At 44.0% G+C, this 12,924-nt stretch overlaps 1 protein-coding gene across 4 annotated transcripts; it reads left to right on the top strand.

The window, feature by feature from the left end:
• Window positions 1–603: 603 nt before the first annotated feature.
• On the top strand, window positions 604–12,853 carry golim4a (golgi integral membrane protein 4a). Of its 4 annotated transcripts, XM_086125304.1 has the most exons (16): window positions 604–1,196; window positions 6,855–6,929; window positions 7,063–7,112; window positions 7,239–7,292; window positions 7,381–7,531; window positions 8,130–8,212; window positions 8,522–8,605; window positions 8,812–8,991; window positions 9,079–9,354; window positions 9,430–9,683; window positions 9,864–9,940; window positions 10,039–10,091; window positions 10,813–11,025; window positions 11,207–11,275; window positions 11,423–11,518; window positions 11,976–12,853. In XM_086125304.1, exons 1-16 carry the CDS (start codon window positions 1,010–1,012, stop codon window positions 12,093–12,095), a joined length of 2,022 nt encoding a protein of 673 aa, XP_085981430.1. In that variant the 5' UTR covers window positions 604–1,009; the 3' UTR covers window positions 12,096–12,853. The 4 variants fall into 4 exon arrangements, with proteins under 4 accessions (XP_085981430.1, XP_085981428.1, XP_085981429.1 ...); XM_086125302.1 differs by having other exon boundaries at window positions 9,079–9,683; XM_086125303.1 differs by having other exon boundaries at window positions 8,812–8,949; window positions 9,079–9,683.
• The last annotated feature ends 71 nt before the right edge of the window (window positions 12,854–12,924 follow it).

Consider the following 12,924-nt stretch of genomic DNA (forward strand, 5'->3'; position numbering starts at 1 on the left):
GGAATTGACAGGCAACTTCTTGAGTATACTTCATGTGGAATAAAATGACAAATTGTACGAATCAAATAGGTCTATATGTGCTTTTAAAAACAAATGCACACTTTGTCAAAAGTAATGGTTTATAATTGTTTGTCTCATGGTTGTTTGTCTGTATGCACAATGCCATTGGTAGGGGTACACCCTAAAGTGTATATCAGTCAATGGTAAGTCAAAGGCCTGAAAACAGCTGGGATAGGCTCCAGCACGTTTGGCCCGAATGGCCGTAATTTTAAAACACAATTGGCAAGGCCTCTTGTCCGTTTCTATTTTCAACACTTGACCTATTTGACATTGACGTGCGAAATTGTTATAGTTCATCATTTTCTTCAGGCTTTCATTTAAAAAAAAGTCAATTAAAACTCAAGAACATTGTCTGCAAAACACCACACAGATCACAGCATACGGTACCTGTCTTTTTCAGTTGAGCCAACTCTATCAAGGGCTTCTTTTAATTGACATCTCTTTATACCAATAGGGGGATGGTATTTTTTTTGGAGGAGGGAGGGGGGCGTGAGTATGTATTTTTTTTCGTTGCGGGGCGGGACTTCCTGTTTAGTTGCGGTTGGATGGCAGGGATCTACCGGGTTGACACGTAAACTCAAGTTAAAGGTGCCATGCAGGCCTCTTTGGCGATTTCGGACCTAACTTTTTTCGCACAACTTTTTAAGGGTGCATTGGATTAAAAAAAACTCTGCAACGAAAAGGAAGGAGTAAGTTTCGTGTTTCGCTACAGTGGGCAAACCCCGAATCATCTGGTGAAAATCTGCGCGGTCACTTTGAACTTAAGCGTAAAAAGCCTGCTGCGAGGTGTCCCGTGCGAAAGTAATGTTTACGTCAACTCGCCTGGCATGCTTGGAAATGTTTCTGGAGTAAAGGAGTGAGGGGTGAGGCTGCGCATCGACTCGGAAAGTTCCCAGCGGCAGAAACGGAGGTTACTCGCTCAGGCGGCGGGGACGGGTGCGGGTGCAACATGGGAAACGGGGTGTGCTCGCGGAGGCAACGGAGGATTTTCCAGGTTCTCCTGCTAGTCACGGTGGTCTGCGGAATGATGTACGGCGGCATGGTGTCCTACGAGATGCACAAGGACCTGAAGAGGACACAAGCCACGGCACTGAAGTACCAGCAGCACCAAGAGTCTCTGTCGGCTCAGCTCCAAGGTAAACAGTGACGCTGTCGTGATTGACTCCGTTTTGCGCGTGACATGTTGCACCGCCTGGGTTAAACAAGTCCTTTAAGAATGTGTAGGCTATTTGTCAATTGTGCGTTTGTGAAACCCTTGGAGACTTCGATGTGATCAAGGGGTAAACAGGTAACCTGACTTGACCTTGTGCCTGACATCTCTTATCTGATAAAACACAGTTTAAAACTGAAGAATGAAGATCAACTTTATTTCAGTTTACTTACACTACAAACCAGAAAAGGTTGTCACATTTTATTTTACCTGCCCTCACCTACAACTACTCCGGCAAGAAACTAGAGGCTTAAAAAGCGGACTGCAGATACCCATGACCAGAGTTGTCGCCACTATGATGTCAGTTGAGTAGGAAAGCAACACATCTGGATGCGTTTGCCTTCATTTAATCATGTCAACAAACATCTGTCAAAACACAATTTGGAACTTTGAACTAATCACAAACTCCAGTTCAATTTGGCATGAAGCATCACATGACACTTATACTGCAAACCTGAAAACGTTGTCCAACTTCCTCTTACCCATCTTCCTATTACACTAACTACGAACTATATAGTGAACCAACAATATACATCAAGTACGTGATTAGAGATCACACTTTTCTGGCACTTGAGTCCGTCTTTGGTTTTTAAGGAACTGCCAAGACCGAGTCCCAATCCCATACTTCGCAATCAATAAAATAATGTGCATGCTCTCTCAAAGTATGTTAACATCAAGCACAATACGTATCAATGTGCAGGACGCTTTTGCAAAATGTATTTTAATGTAGGCCTGATATGTGTACACATTAATGTAGATTGAGGGATTCCTCTGTTTGAATGCATTTGATTGATCATTTAATTAAATGGTTATCTATTGACATGTGCAGGCTAAAATGATGAGTCCATACAGTTACGTAGTTAGTGGGCATGTCTCTCAACTCAAATCAACAATATTGATTTAAGGCCTTGTTAAATGCAACAGTGGCGAACAAGCTTGCAAATGATTGACACTTGTTAAACTTCTATTTGACGTTTCATCGTTTGGATGAGTCGCAGTTCCGAACCTGCCTGTTGCTCCCTCCACTCTTTCAGTATTTCAGTATCATCTATTGCCTTACATCGTTTTTTTTGTCTTTGTTGCTCTAATATCTTACTGCAGCAGCGCAGAGGAGACCCCTATGTACACACAGATGTGCCTCTGTGTGTGCGCGTTTGTGTGGCTTTGCTGCCATTTCGAGTATTACCTCCCCAAAAATACTAACGTTGTGTCATGGAAACTATTACTCCTCTATTTGACAAGGTATTTATAGTTTTGACTATTTAGTTCCTGTGTGACTTTCCGAAAATGAAGAAAAACAATCTTCTTGCACCGATCCCCGATCAGCTGAAAACCACAGTATCCGACCCGAATTCTGATCGCGTGATCGGATTGGGACCCAAATAGCGGGCATAGGGAGGTTGGCGCAACTCAGCTGTAACTACGGTGTACTATAGGCTGTTCACTGAAAGACAGGGTGCTGTTTAATCTTCTGACTGACCAGGCTAGGATTTAGCAAAGAGCTCAACTACCAGCTAAGTGGATTGTCTCTTTCTTACCCTCAGAGGTAGTGGGGTTTAATGCTTAATACAGGACACACACACACACACACACACACACACACACACACACACACACACTTGGGTGTCGTTCATACTACACAGTGCTATATGTTGAAGTCGTAAGCTGAGCCAAAAAATCTGCTACTGTTTCCCTTAAAGCAGAAGGAGCGACGTGGTCTAAAGGAGATATATTTTGTAATTCTTCACAATTTAAAACAGTTCCTGGGTTTTTGTGGTTAACTCATTCACTCCCAATGACGTTTTTAAACGTCTTTTCAGACTTGGTCTAGAATTGGCTGGTACTGAATGAGTTAATAGACTTCATGGATCAAGAATTACAGTGCAGCACACTTTATGCAACGCATTTCTTGTCTTGCTGTAATCGACACATTTTAGGGACTGGCCCCGTCTCATAGAAGTGAACCCGTCCTCACTCCCTCCCTCTCCTGGGTCAATGGCGAGTCCCGCTTCTCAGTGTGGAAAAGAAGTGAGGATCTTTTAAAGGCAATGGGCCTCATTCGCTAACTGCGCCCACGCACAAATGAGTGTGCCTAGCATGCGTACGTACATTTGACGCACGCGTTTGTGATTCATCAATATCTTTGAACTTGAATTCGTGGGATATTCCGCAAACAAATGTAGAACGTCATCGGACCATTCAGATGCATCTTGAACAAGGGATCCGCTTTTCAAAAGAAGTCGAGCACACGTCTGCTAACCAAGATGCACAACGTATTGAAACTGCAGTAGTTTCTCAAATCAATAATGATTTGAACAATAATAAATAAAATTGGGCATTTGGTATTGAATTTACTAATGTCTTAAAGGGGAATTCAAATCAGAAACGCTCTTTATAATAATATGTTCTACGGCCCCCACTGTTCGAAACACGGCAATCTGATGAACATTACTTTTATGGAGTATGACAATGTTTGTGCGCAATCATTCCTGCACATTTGGTAGCGATTGAGGCCCAATGAAAGCATCTTGTGGCATTGACGCCACACCAAACACAAATCATCCCTGGGGCAACCACTATTTTATTCACAATGTCATTGAGCAAGAGAGCTGACTCATTGTGTACAAACTTAAAAAAAAAAAATCAATTTTCCAAAATACAGTAGTATGTCTCCTTATAAGCTAAGGCGTATGTTGGAAAGTGTCAATGCACTTTGTTTTTAAACCCTCAAGGGTCTTTTAAACCGGATGAAGTCATACGGGGTGGCTTGATCCTCTATGAGTAGACCTATTCATCATGTTTGTAAACAATAGAAGCCAGCGCTGGCCTGAAATGAAAATGATTTAAAAAAAAACAACAACAACAACAACAACTTGGGTTTGGGGTTGGCTGTGCAAGATATACCCTCAAAGGTTCGTTAGTTGTACAGAGAAGATGGCAAAACTGCCCACCGGTAGAGAAGAAGACTACAGTCGTCATTCAAGAACTTGACCACTTTCTTAATTGCTTTACTTTACTCAAGCGGAAACAGAGGAACACAATTTCAATCACTTTTGTTTGAGTGTAATTTTATTTTACCAACAATAATTGTATTTCTTCAAACGCTTCACCTCAGCCACACACCCAAAAATGTTTCCCTTAATGTGTACTGCAATTAAAATAAAATGGATATGTTTCTTTTTGTTTCTGAAAGGCCAGCATTGTTTTGAGCTTCTATTTGAAGGTAAAAGCCCATTTTACAGACTCTTTATGGCCTGGCACTGTGCCACAGGTTCTCCGAGTCAGGAAGGCCCTAATAGAACGCTGCGCCCATTAGGCCAACTCCGGCGGTAGCGTCATTTCATTGATGGTGTGTAAATGGGGCAGCTGGAGCTAAGGGGGCAGCTCGTTCATTGGTATCGACCCACTTTTGTTCCATTACGGAATGCTGAATAGCTGTAAAATAAATATGGGCAAGTCATTTTCAAAGGGTGGCGTGATGACAAAGTCGTTATACAAAGATGTGTTTTGAAGTGATGAGGCGGGAGTTGGATTTCATTGTCCGAACATGTTTTTCTTGTTTCCTTTCCGAGACCATAGCACTGCATGTCACTTAAACTGGAACAGGCCCAGTTCTTGTGTCACGCGTTTGTATTCACATTGCTTCACACGGAGTTGGTCATTCAGCATTCAAGTCAAGTCAAGTCAAGTCAACAGTATTTATAGAGCACTTTCAAACAGCCATCGCTGCATACAAAGTGCTGTACATGGAGCAATTTAACATGCACAATAAACAGTAAGACAAATCGGTCATAAAGGCGGTAGAAAGCACCAAACAGTAAAACCAAGAACAAATCTAAGTCATGCTGAGTCGAATGCCAAAGAATACAAGTGAGTTTTGAGGAGGGTTTTGAAGATGGGCAGCGAGGAGGCTTGCCGAATGTTCAGTGGGAGGTCATTCCAGAGAGAGGGACCAGCAACAGAAAAGGCTCGATCCCCTCTGAGCCTCAGTTTAGTTCTTGGTACTTCTAATAAGGTCTGGTCCACAGACCTGAGGCGCCGGGCAGGTGTGTAGGGGCGGATGAGCTCAGAGAGGTAAGGTGGCGCGAGATTATTCAGAGATTTGAAAACAAATAAGAGGATCTTGAAAATAACTCTAAAATGAATGGGGAGCCAGTGAAGGGATGCCAGAGTAAGAGTTATGTGCTCCCTCTTACGAGTACCAGTCAAGAGGCGAGCAGCGGCATTCTGGACCAGCTGAAGGCGCTTAATGGAGGACTTGCTGACTCCAAAGTAAAAGGGCATTGCAGTAATCGAGCCGGGATGTGACAAAGGCATGAATTACTGTCTCAAAGTGTTCATGTGAGAGGAGAGGTTTTATTTTGGCCAGCTGTCTAAGGTGAGAGAAGCTGGATTTAACAACGGCACCAATTTGCCGATCGATTCAGACTGATTGCGTAACTTGATGCCCATCGATGACTGTTGATTTTTTTTCCTCTCCTAAATTTGAAGTTTGTCAGTTGAGGACGAGTGGTGAGAAAATGCATCGAAGACGTTTTAAAACCTACAGACACAAACACGCACGCCCGGCATCTTTTGTTTAAACTGTGTGCTGACCTTTTTCCCGCTTTGATTGACAGTATTTGGGCTGTAAACCACCAGCCCACTCAGCAGATCCACTCATCTCCCGATCTAAACCAGCAGACCCATAAAGGTCATCTCCACAGAGTGCTGCCTCGTTTCACACTCGGCTAATGTACTTTCATCAGGCAGTATTGGAAATTGGTCTGAAACCAAGACGGTGGTCGCTGATTCTATCACAGCAAAGATAAGGACTGTGTGCACATGCACGTTTGAGAAGACACTTTATACCGGTGTATACTCCTTGGGATACAGCAGTATCAAAATCTGTGATAGCTGAACAATGTTAAGGCCACGGTACGTTGTTATGGCAAATTTGCAGCATCGTTTAAATATCAAAAAAGAACTTGGGGGGGGGGGGGGGGAATGCAGTAGTGCGGAAAATCAAGTGCCAGGGATGATGATAATCTTTTACAAAAGGGGTCAACCCAACTAAAGCCTAAAAAGTCAAACAAACGCACGTCAAGGTTGTTTCCATGGCGACTTGCGGCATCTCTCTGTTGTCTAACTCGCATTCTATCTGCCTACCAACCTGTTTATCTGTTGTGAGTGAACTACATGGCCCAACTGTTTCGTCACGCAGTACAAAATTGAAACTTTTCATGCCCAGTCCTTCACCTCGCCAATGTTTCCGTGCAATTCTATACTTCCCACTTGAAAACATGCATGCGTGTTTGACTTCTTCGAATTGTGGAGGACAGTCTCATCTCCGTCGGTTGGAACTTGGCTTTTGAATTTGAAGGCAGTGGGGAAAAAGCGACCACTCCAGCTCGGGAATAAACGGAGACACAACCATTACATACCAAGCTCGGAAATTGGCCGATTTCTGGAGAAATTAATTTGTCACAGCGAAATGACCAATAAAATGATCGCTCACAAACGTCAACTTGAAAGGTCTCAATCGAACTCCTTTGCTTTGTCATCTTAACACGTTTCCCTCCTCTTGCCGTCTTCACCTTTCTAGTGGTGTATGAGCATCGCTCAAGATTGGAGAAGTCTCTTCAGAAGGAGAGGTTAGAGCACAAAAAGGCCAAAGAAGGTGAGGAACACTTGGTTCTGTCTCGCACCGACACTTGATGTGCAATTGCCAATATTGATGTTCAGTTTGTGGAAGCTTTAAATTTCGCGGTGTTCACTTTTTAAACACGATTTTATTTTTTTTCCTGTTCCAGATTACCTGGTGTACAAACTGGAATCGCAGCAGTCACTGAATAAGGAGAAGGTACTTTAGTTCCCGTTCAGCATCTAAATCCTTAATTGTTATGAGGAAGTGAAATGATTCTAATTATTACGATTGAAATTCTGATTCAAATATTCTGTTTTTTTTTTTTGTGTTTTTTTGTTACAGCAAGACTCCACCAGCAAACTCAGCTCGCTGCAAGTGCAACATCAGATGCTCAAGGTTCGGATTCCCTTTGTCCCACCGTAGGCTCTCCGGCGTTCCTCACGGAAAACGAAGGAATGACCACACGTTTGCGCTTGTCCCTCAGAACCAGCACGAGGACTTGAAGAAGCAGTACAATGACCTGCAAGAGCAGCATCACATCCAGGGAAATGATCACAATCGACTGCTGGATGAGCACAAAGAGCGCTACGACAAAATGCAGCAAGTCAAAGAACGGGAGGTGGCCCAGCTGAAAGGTGCTGATTGCGCTCAAGTAAATCGTTGTCGAGAATATGAATTGCACAAGGTCTCTTTTCCCACATGATGTTGTTGTTGAGTCACTCGAGGCGCCCGAGGATGATCCTCACTAGCGCTAGAACTACACCCGCCTGTGGGAGGCTCCGTCGCTCTCCGAAAGAGAATCCCAATTGGCGGTTGTTGAGCCACAGCTGCAAGTCGCGCTTTCAATATCTCTACTTTGTCTCCACCTTCTGATATAATCAGAAACTACATGCCATCAGAACCTATCCGGTTAGTTTTACACAGGCAGCAAGGTGAATGGTGGGTAGGGGACACACACACACACACACACACCAAGGGACTATTTGGAGCGTGCCATTTGCTTGCCATGGATGTTTCTGGAGGGTGGGAGCGAACGGGAGTACCCGGAGAAAACCCACACGGGAAGGCCGGAGCCGGAATCGAACCCTGCACCTCTGCGCTATGAGGCCGACGTGCTAACCAGTCGACCACCCGGCCGCCCCGCAATATATCATTCTCAAGATATTCTTGTCATGTCGGCAATGCAATTTAGGATTCATGTTCCTTGTTCAAGGCTCCTTTTTCTCCCCGCAGACAATGTTTTTAACCTCAGAGAGGAAAATAAGCAGCTGAGGAAAGCCCACCATGACATTCACATGCAACTGCAGGATGCTCAGGTGAAACTTTTGATCTCCGTCTATCACTTAATGCTTCCTTTTTAATCAGTTGTTAAAAACAGTCCGGTATGTTTAGTTAATGCTGTGCTGTGTAATAGATTTTAGACAGTGGGACCTCCAAAGAAATTAAATAGAAAATGGATCAAATTTGTACCGTTTAATTCAACATTTTAGGGTAAAATAGACTTTTTAGGCGAAGTAAACATTACCTTGAGTTCTCACTCGTGTTTCGTCTGTATTCATATGGTCTTTTGTGGCGAGCCTGTCACGTGGTCACGGCATCGATTTGTGTTGCGTTCGTGTGTTCAGGTGAGGCATCAAGACCTAAAGACAGCGCACGATCAGATGGCGCTGTCACTCGAAGACCACAAGAATGCGCTGGCGGCAGCTCAGGTAGGCAAGCAGTTTCATGGAGTTCTTCCATCATAAAAAAAAAAAAAAAGCACAGTAAGGATAGAGCCCCAAATCTTTCTAATGATAGTATGACATTATTCTTGGAACTTTAATCTCGCGTTTTCATTCCTTTCCATTGTGGCTTTATTGGATAAAGCGAAAGGTAAAACATTTGACCCCTTGTGGTCTTGTGCTTGGTATTGTAGGTACAAGTCAATGAATACAAAGAGCTGAAGGAGACCCTGAACAAGGCACCGAACTTGAGACAGCCTGAGCAAAACTCTGTGCTGCAGCAACCAGATCCCAAATCCCAGACGACCTTTGTCCTGGGGCAGCCAAATGAGGTGCCTGTAGTGAAAGGGGATGACCGTGATACTGCGTCCAGGGTAATGTGATCGGGGTTTTTTTTTTCCCCCCCTTTCTCTTGACTAACCCAAAAGAAATTCTGTGTTCACATCAACATTTTGTCTCAGCTGGACCAGCAAGAGAAGGAGACCCATTCTCAGTCGGGGGTCCAGTCTCACCCCGCCATGTCGGAGCACACATTGTCAGAGAAAGAGGAGGATGGAGACGCAGAGAGGAAGAGGGAGCTGGCTGAGGAGGAGATGGCCCAAGCGGGACAGCCTCAAAAGCTGGAGGAGGATGACCCGGAGCAACAACAGGAGGAGGAAAAAGAGGAAGTGGAAGGCCAGCACGAACTGGAGCAGCCGGATGAGAATGCCTTGGACAGCCAGATACACCAGCCACATGTCAGAAGGAGGAATTCCGTACTCGTATCTCATACAAAATCATTCGATTCAAATAAATATTCATTTGTTGTCCAGCCCCGGCAAGAGGCGAACAGTGAGTTGGAGGGCGCCAAATCCGCTTACGAGCAGCAGCAGGAGCAGCAGCGCCTGGAGGCTCAAAAGGCCGAAAAGCGGCGGTTGATCCAGATGCGACAGGACTCCCTGCAGACCCAGAGAGAAAGGGCGCTGAGGGAGAGGGAGGCCAAGCTGAAGGAAGAGCAGGAGAGGGAAGAGCAGCAGCATCAGGAAACAGACCGACGGGAGAAGCTGCTCAGAGAGGCCCACCAAAGGTCCCATGAAATGAGCGCACTGCAAATGAGTGAAAGCATAGACAGATTCCAAATAAGTTCGCGACGACGAGCATGTTTTTTTTTCTCCCAGCAAACGTACAGTTTTTAATTAGAAATGCGCCATTCCGAAGACATTTTGGGAGTTGTGAAATGAGCGGCCTCTCGCGTCTTTGTTCTCAGGATGAAGGCCGAATATGAAAACATGGACCATAATCTTGACCATCGGGAAGAACCGCATCACACTGACAGTAAAGAAGGTAAAACCTGGCGTTCTTGCCGCCCAGCTTTGTGTCTTGAGAGCCTGTCAGATGAGCTCATTTACATCATTCTGCTTTTTTTTTTCCCCCCACCCCAGAGAAACATTCTCTCTTGTTCAACGATGACATGAAGATGCCAAAACATCAGCAGGTGACCTGTTTGTCCTTGTTTCTGCTAGCTCGTCACTTAAATCTTTTCACCATAAGCCACATTTACAGTAGACGATCAGACCGCCAATAACTACTCATGCCCGTGTTGAATTTTTGTTTGTTTGTCAGGCCACTTTCTGGGATGTGCGGAAAGTTTCCATCTAAACTCAAACAGAAAACGGGGGGGAAAAAAATCAATTCCTCCAACAAAAGTAAACCAATTATGCCGTCCATACATTATGTTGAAATGCCGTGTTTCAAACTGCTCTGAAGACTTCAAAGATATTTTCAAAATAAAATGTCTCAATATGTCCATGTTTAGCCACGATGCTCTTTAAGTTAGCACCAGTTTGGTGTTTGTTCCCCAAGATTGTGAGTAGAAAAGTTGAACTGTTTTCCAAAGCACTTCCCTTCATCAGAGTGAGAGCATTTTTCCTAGTTACAGGTCAGAAATATACTTTTTTTTTTTGCAATGTCGCATTGCTACTTTTGACGACAAATCCATTAGATGCCGTTTCCACCATTTTCATTCTGGGATGTTGGAAGCGCTTCATCACCATGATGACGAATGTGATGAAAAAAAAAAATCTTTTGCATTTTACTAAAAGGTCATGGGATCTTCCTCAGCATCAATGATAGTTTTTGTATGAATTTGCTATTTAAGAAAGAACGCTTTGTGCTTTTGGCAGAGGTGTAATACATTAACCGTCTTGTGTTTTCAGGGTGCCATCGGCGGCGGTGAGCTGGACCCTGAGGAGGATCCCAACAACCAAGGAGAGGACGAGTTTGAAGAAGCAGAGGAAGACCAGTCACATCACCGTGTTCCGGAGGATGAGGTGGCGGAGGAGGAAGAGGAGGAGGAGCCGGCAGCACGTGCCCAGCACGTAGACTCGCACCACGGCCCCGAACACCCCGCTATGGAGGACGAGCTGGTGGTGAGTGGACGCGTTGAGAAGAAGAACTGGAATCTATCCAGAGGGGATTGACATGTAGATAGTATTGTTTACAAGGGCAACATGATGAGGATGACATTGATCCAAGTGGCTCTATGATCTCATGTTAGCTTGTGTGTGTGTGTCCGTGTGTGTGTATGTGTGTGTGTGTGTGTGTCTCCAGATTGCTGGAAATCCTGATCAGCAGGAAGACGATATTGACGACCAGTACCAGGAGGACGCTGAGGATGAGGTGTGTGACAACACTATTTTGTTAGTTATGGTTATGAGAGATTGCCATAATAGCCTTTTTTTGTTATTGTAGGAATTCGGTCTTTATTTGAATAGAATGTTCAGGGGTTTTTTTTTTTTGTTTGTTTGTGCCTCTCTGACTGTGAAGGCACAGGAGAACATTGCCGGTGGGGAGAAGAAGGAGGGGGGGGACCAAGTGGAGGAGGATGGAGAGGAGACGTACAATGAGGAGAATATAGAACGGGTGGGTTAGTTGCTCGATCATTTTTCAAATTCAAAGAAGAAAACACTCACCGTATCATTTTGTTGTATTTTTATTGAACCAGAAATTAAAAACCCATGGAGACCAAGGTCTCTTTTTCAAGGGTGATCCAGCCAGGCAAAAATGTAGTTCTTGGGCATAATTTTGTGGCTTTATAGGCAATTGCAAACCATTTGGTCCTGTACATTTAATTCATGAAACATTCTTGGCCACTTTAGGAGGGAATAGTTTTAGCTCTGATCTCACCTTTTTGTCATGGTAACATTTTTTATTTCACGTCCAATCCATTTTGCGGAAGGTAAGTAAGAGTGTAGCAGTCTGTTACAAATGTAGATTGTGGAATGGGGACATTGTCCGACTCTGGGTTTCCTGCTAAATGGTGTCGAAATGTCGTTTGCTTGTTAAATCATTCGTGACAGTGAAGTGCACTTGTATGCAGGGACCACACAAGGAGGAAGCTCACAGAAAAGACACTGAGGAGGAGAATTACGAGGAAGAGGAAGGCGAGGAAGCGGGGCCCGGTCGAGAGAAGGGAAACGTTGGACGGGCGGAGATGTAAATCCGCTATAAACACTGTGAGGTTCTTCTTCCTTATTCCCAAAAAAGAAGCGAGTAGCCATCCAGTCCAGACTTCAGGAAGGACCGTTGAGATAGAAAGTCTGGAGACAATGATGGTGAAAGCTGGCGATGGAACTGATCCGCTTTCACTGTGCAATTGGACAAAGTGAAATGGGTGGAGATGGTTTTATACTCTATGCTGTACGATGTTGTTATTGTAATACATCCGCGCGTTCTCCGATTTCAATGCACACATGCAAAGAATGTACTTTCATCAAGATGGCTGCAAAGGAAAAATTTAAAAAAAGGACAGATTAGTATTCTTTGTATAAAGAAAGGCATCGCTAAGATATGAATCTGGCATTCCAATCAATCGCTTGTTGTTTTATTTATTGTTGATTGATTGTCACGCCTTTGACAATCAGGCAAGGTGCAATTTCAAGCTAGGTTTGTCACACCGACGTGTGCCTTTGCTTTCCTATGCCTCCTCTCAGTCTTTTTGCATCTCCAAATGCACAAGAGAGCTCAAAGTTAGCATGTGAACTAACACATTCTGCCTTATCATACAACCGTTCATGAGTCAGCCATTTCAAGTTGTGCGTCCACAAATCGTTTTCAATTTTTAAGTCAACTTACAATAAAATACGTGCTGTCTGTTTGTATATTTTTCACCTGTATTTGAAGTAAACGTTGGATGTCAATGAATCATGTTTTGTCAACTGAATGTTTTGTGCGTAATAAAGAGGATTTCTGTTGTAATGTGGTTTGCCCGCGTAACTGATATGTTGTTATTAGTGTAATTTTCAACAACATTTTACGATAATGGATGC

This window comes from Hippocampus guttulatus, chromosome 12 (assembly GCF_054856545.1).
Source record: "Hippocampus guttulatus isolate MCC_2025c chromosome 12, RoL_Hgut_1.0, whole genome shotgun sequence".
Classification (NCBI taxonomy): domain Eukaryota; kingdom Metazoa; phylum Chordata; class Actinopteri; order Syngnathiformes; family Syngnathidae; genus Hippocampus; species Hippocampus guttulatus.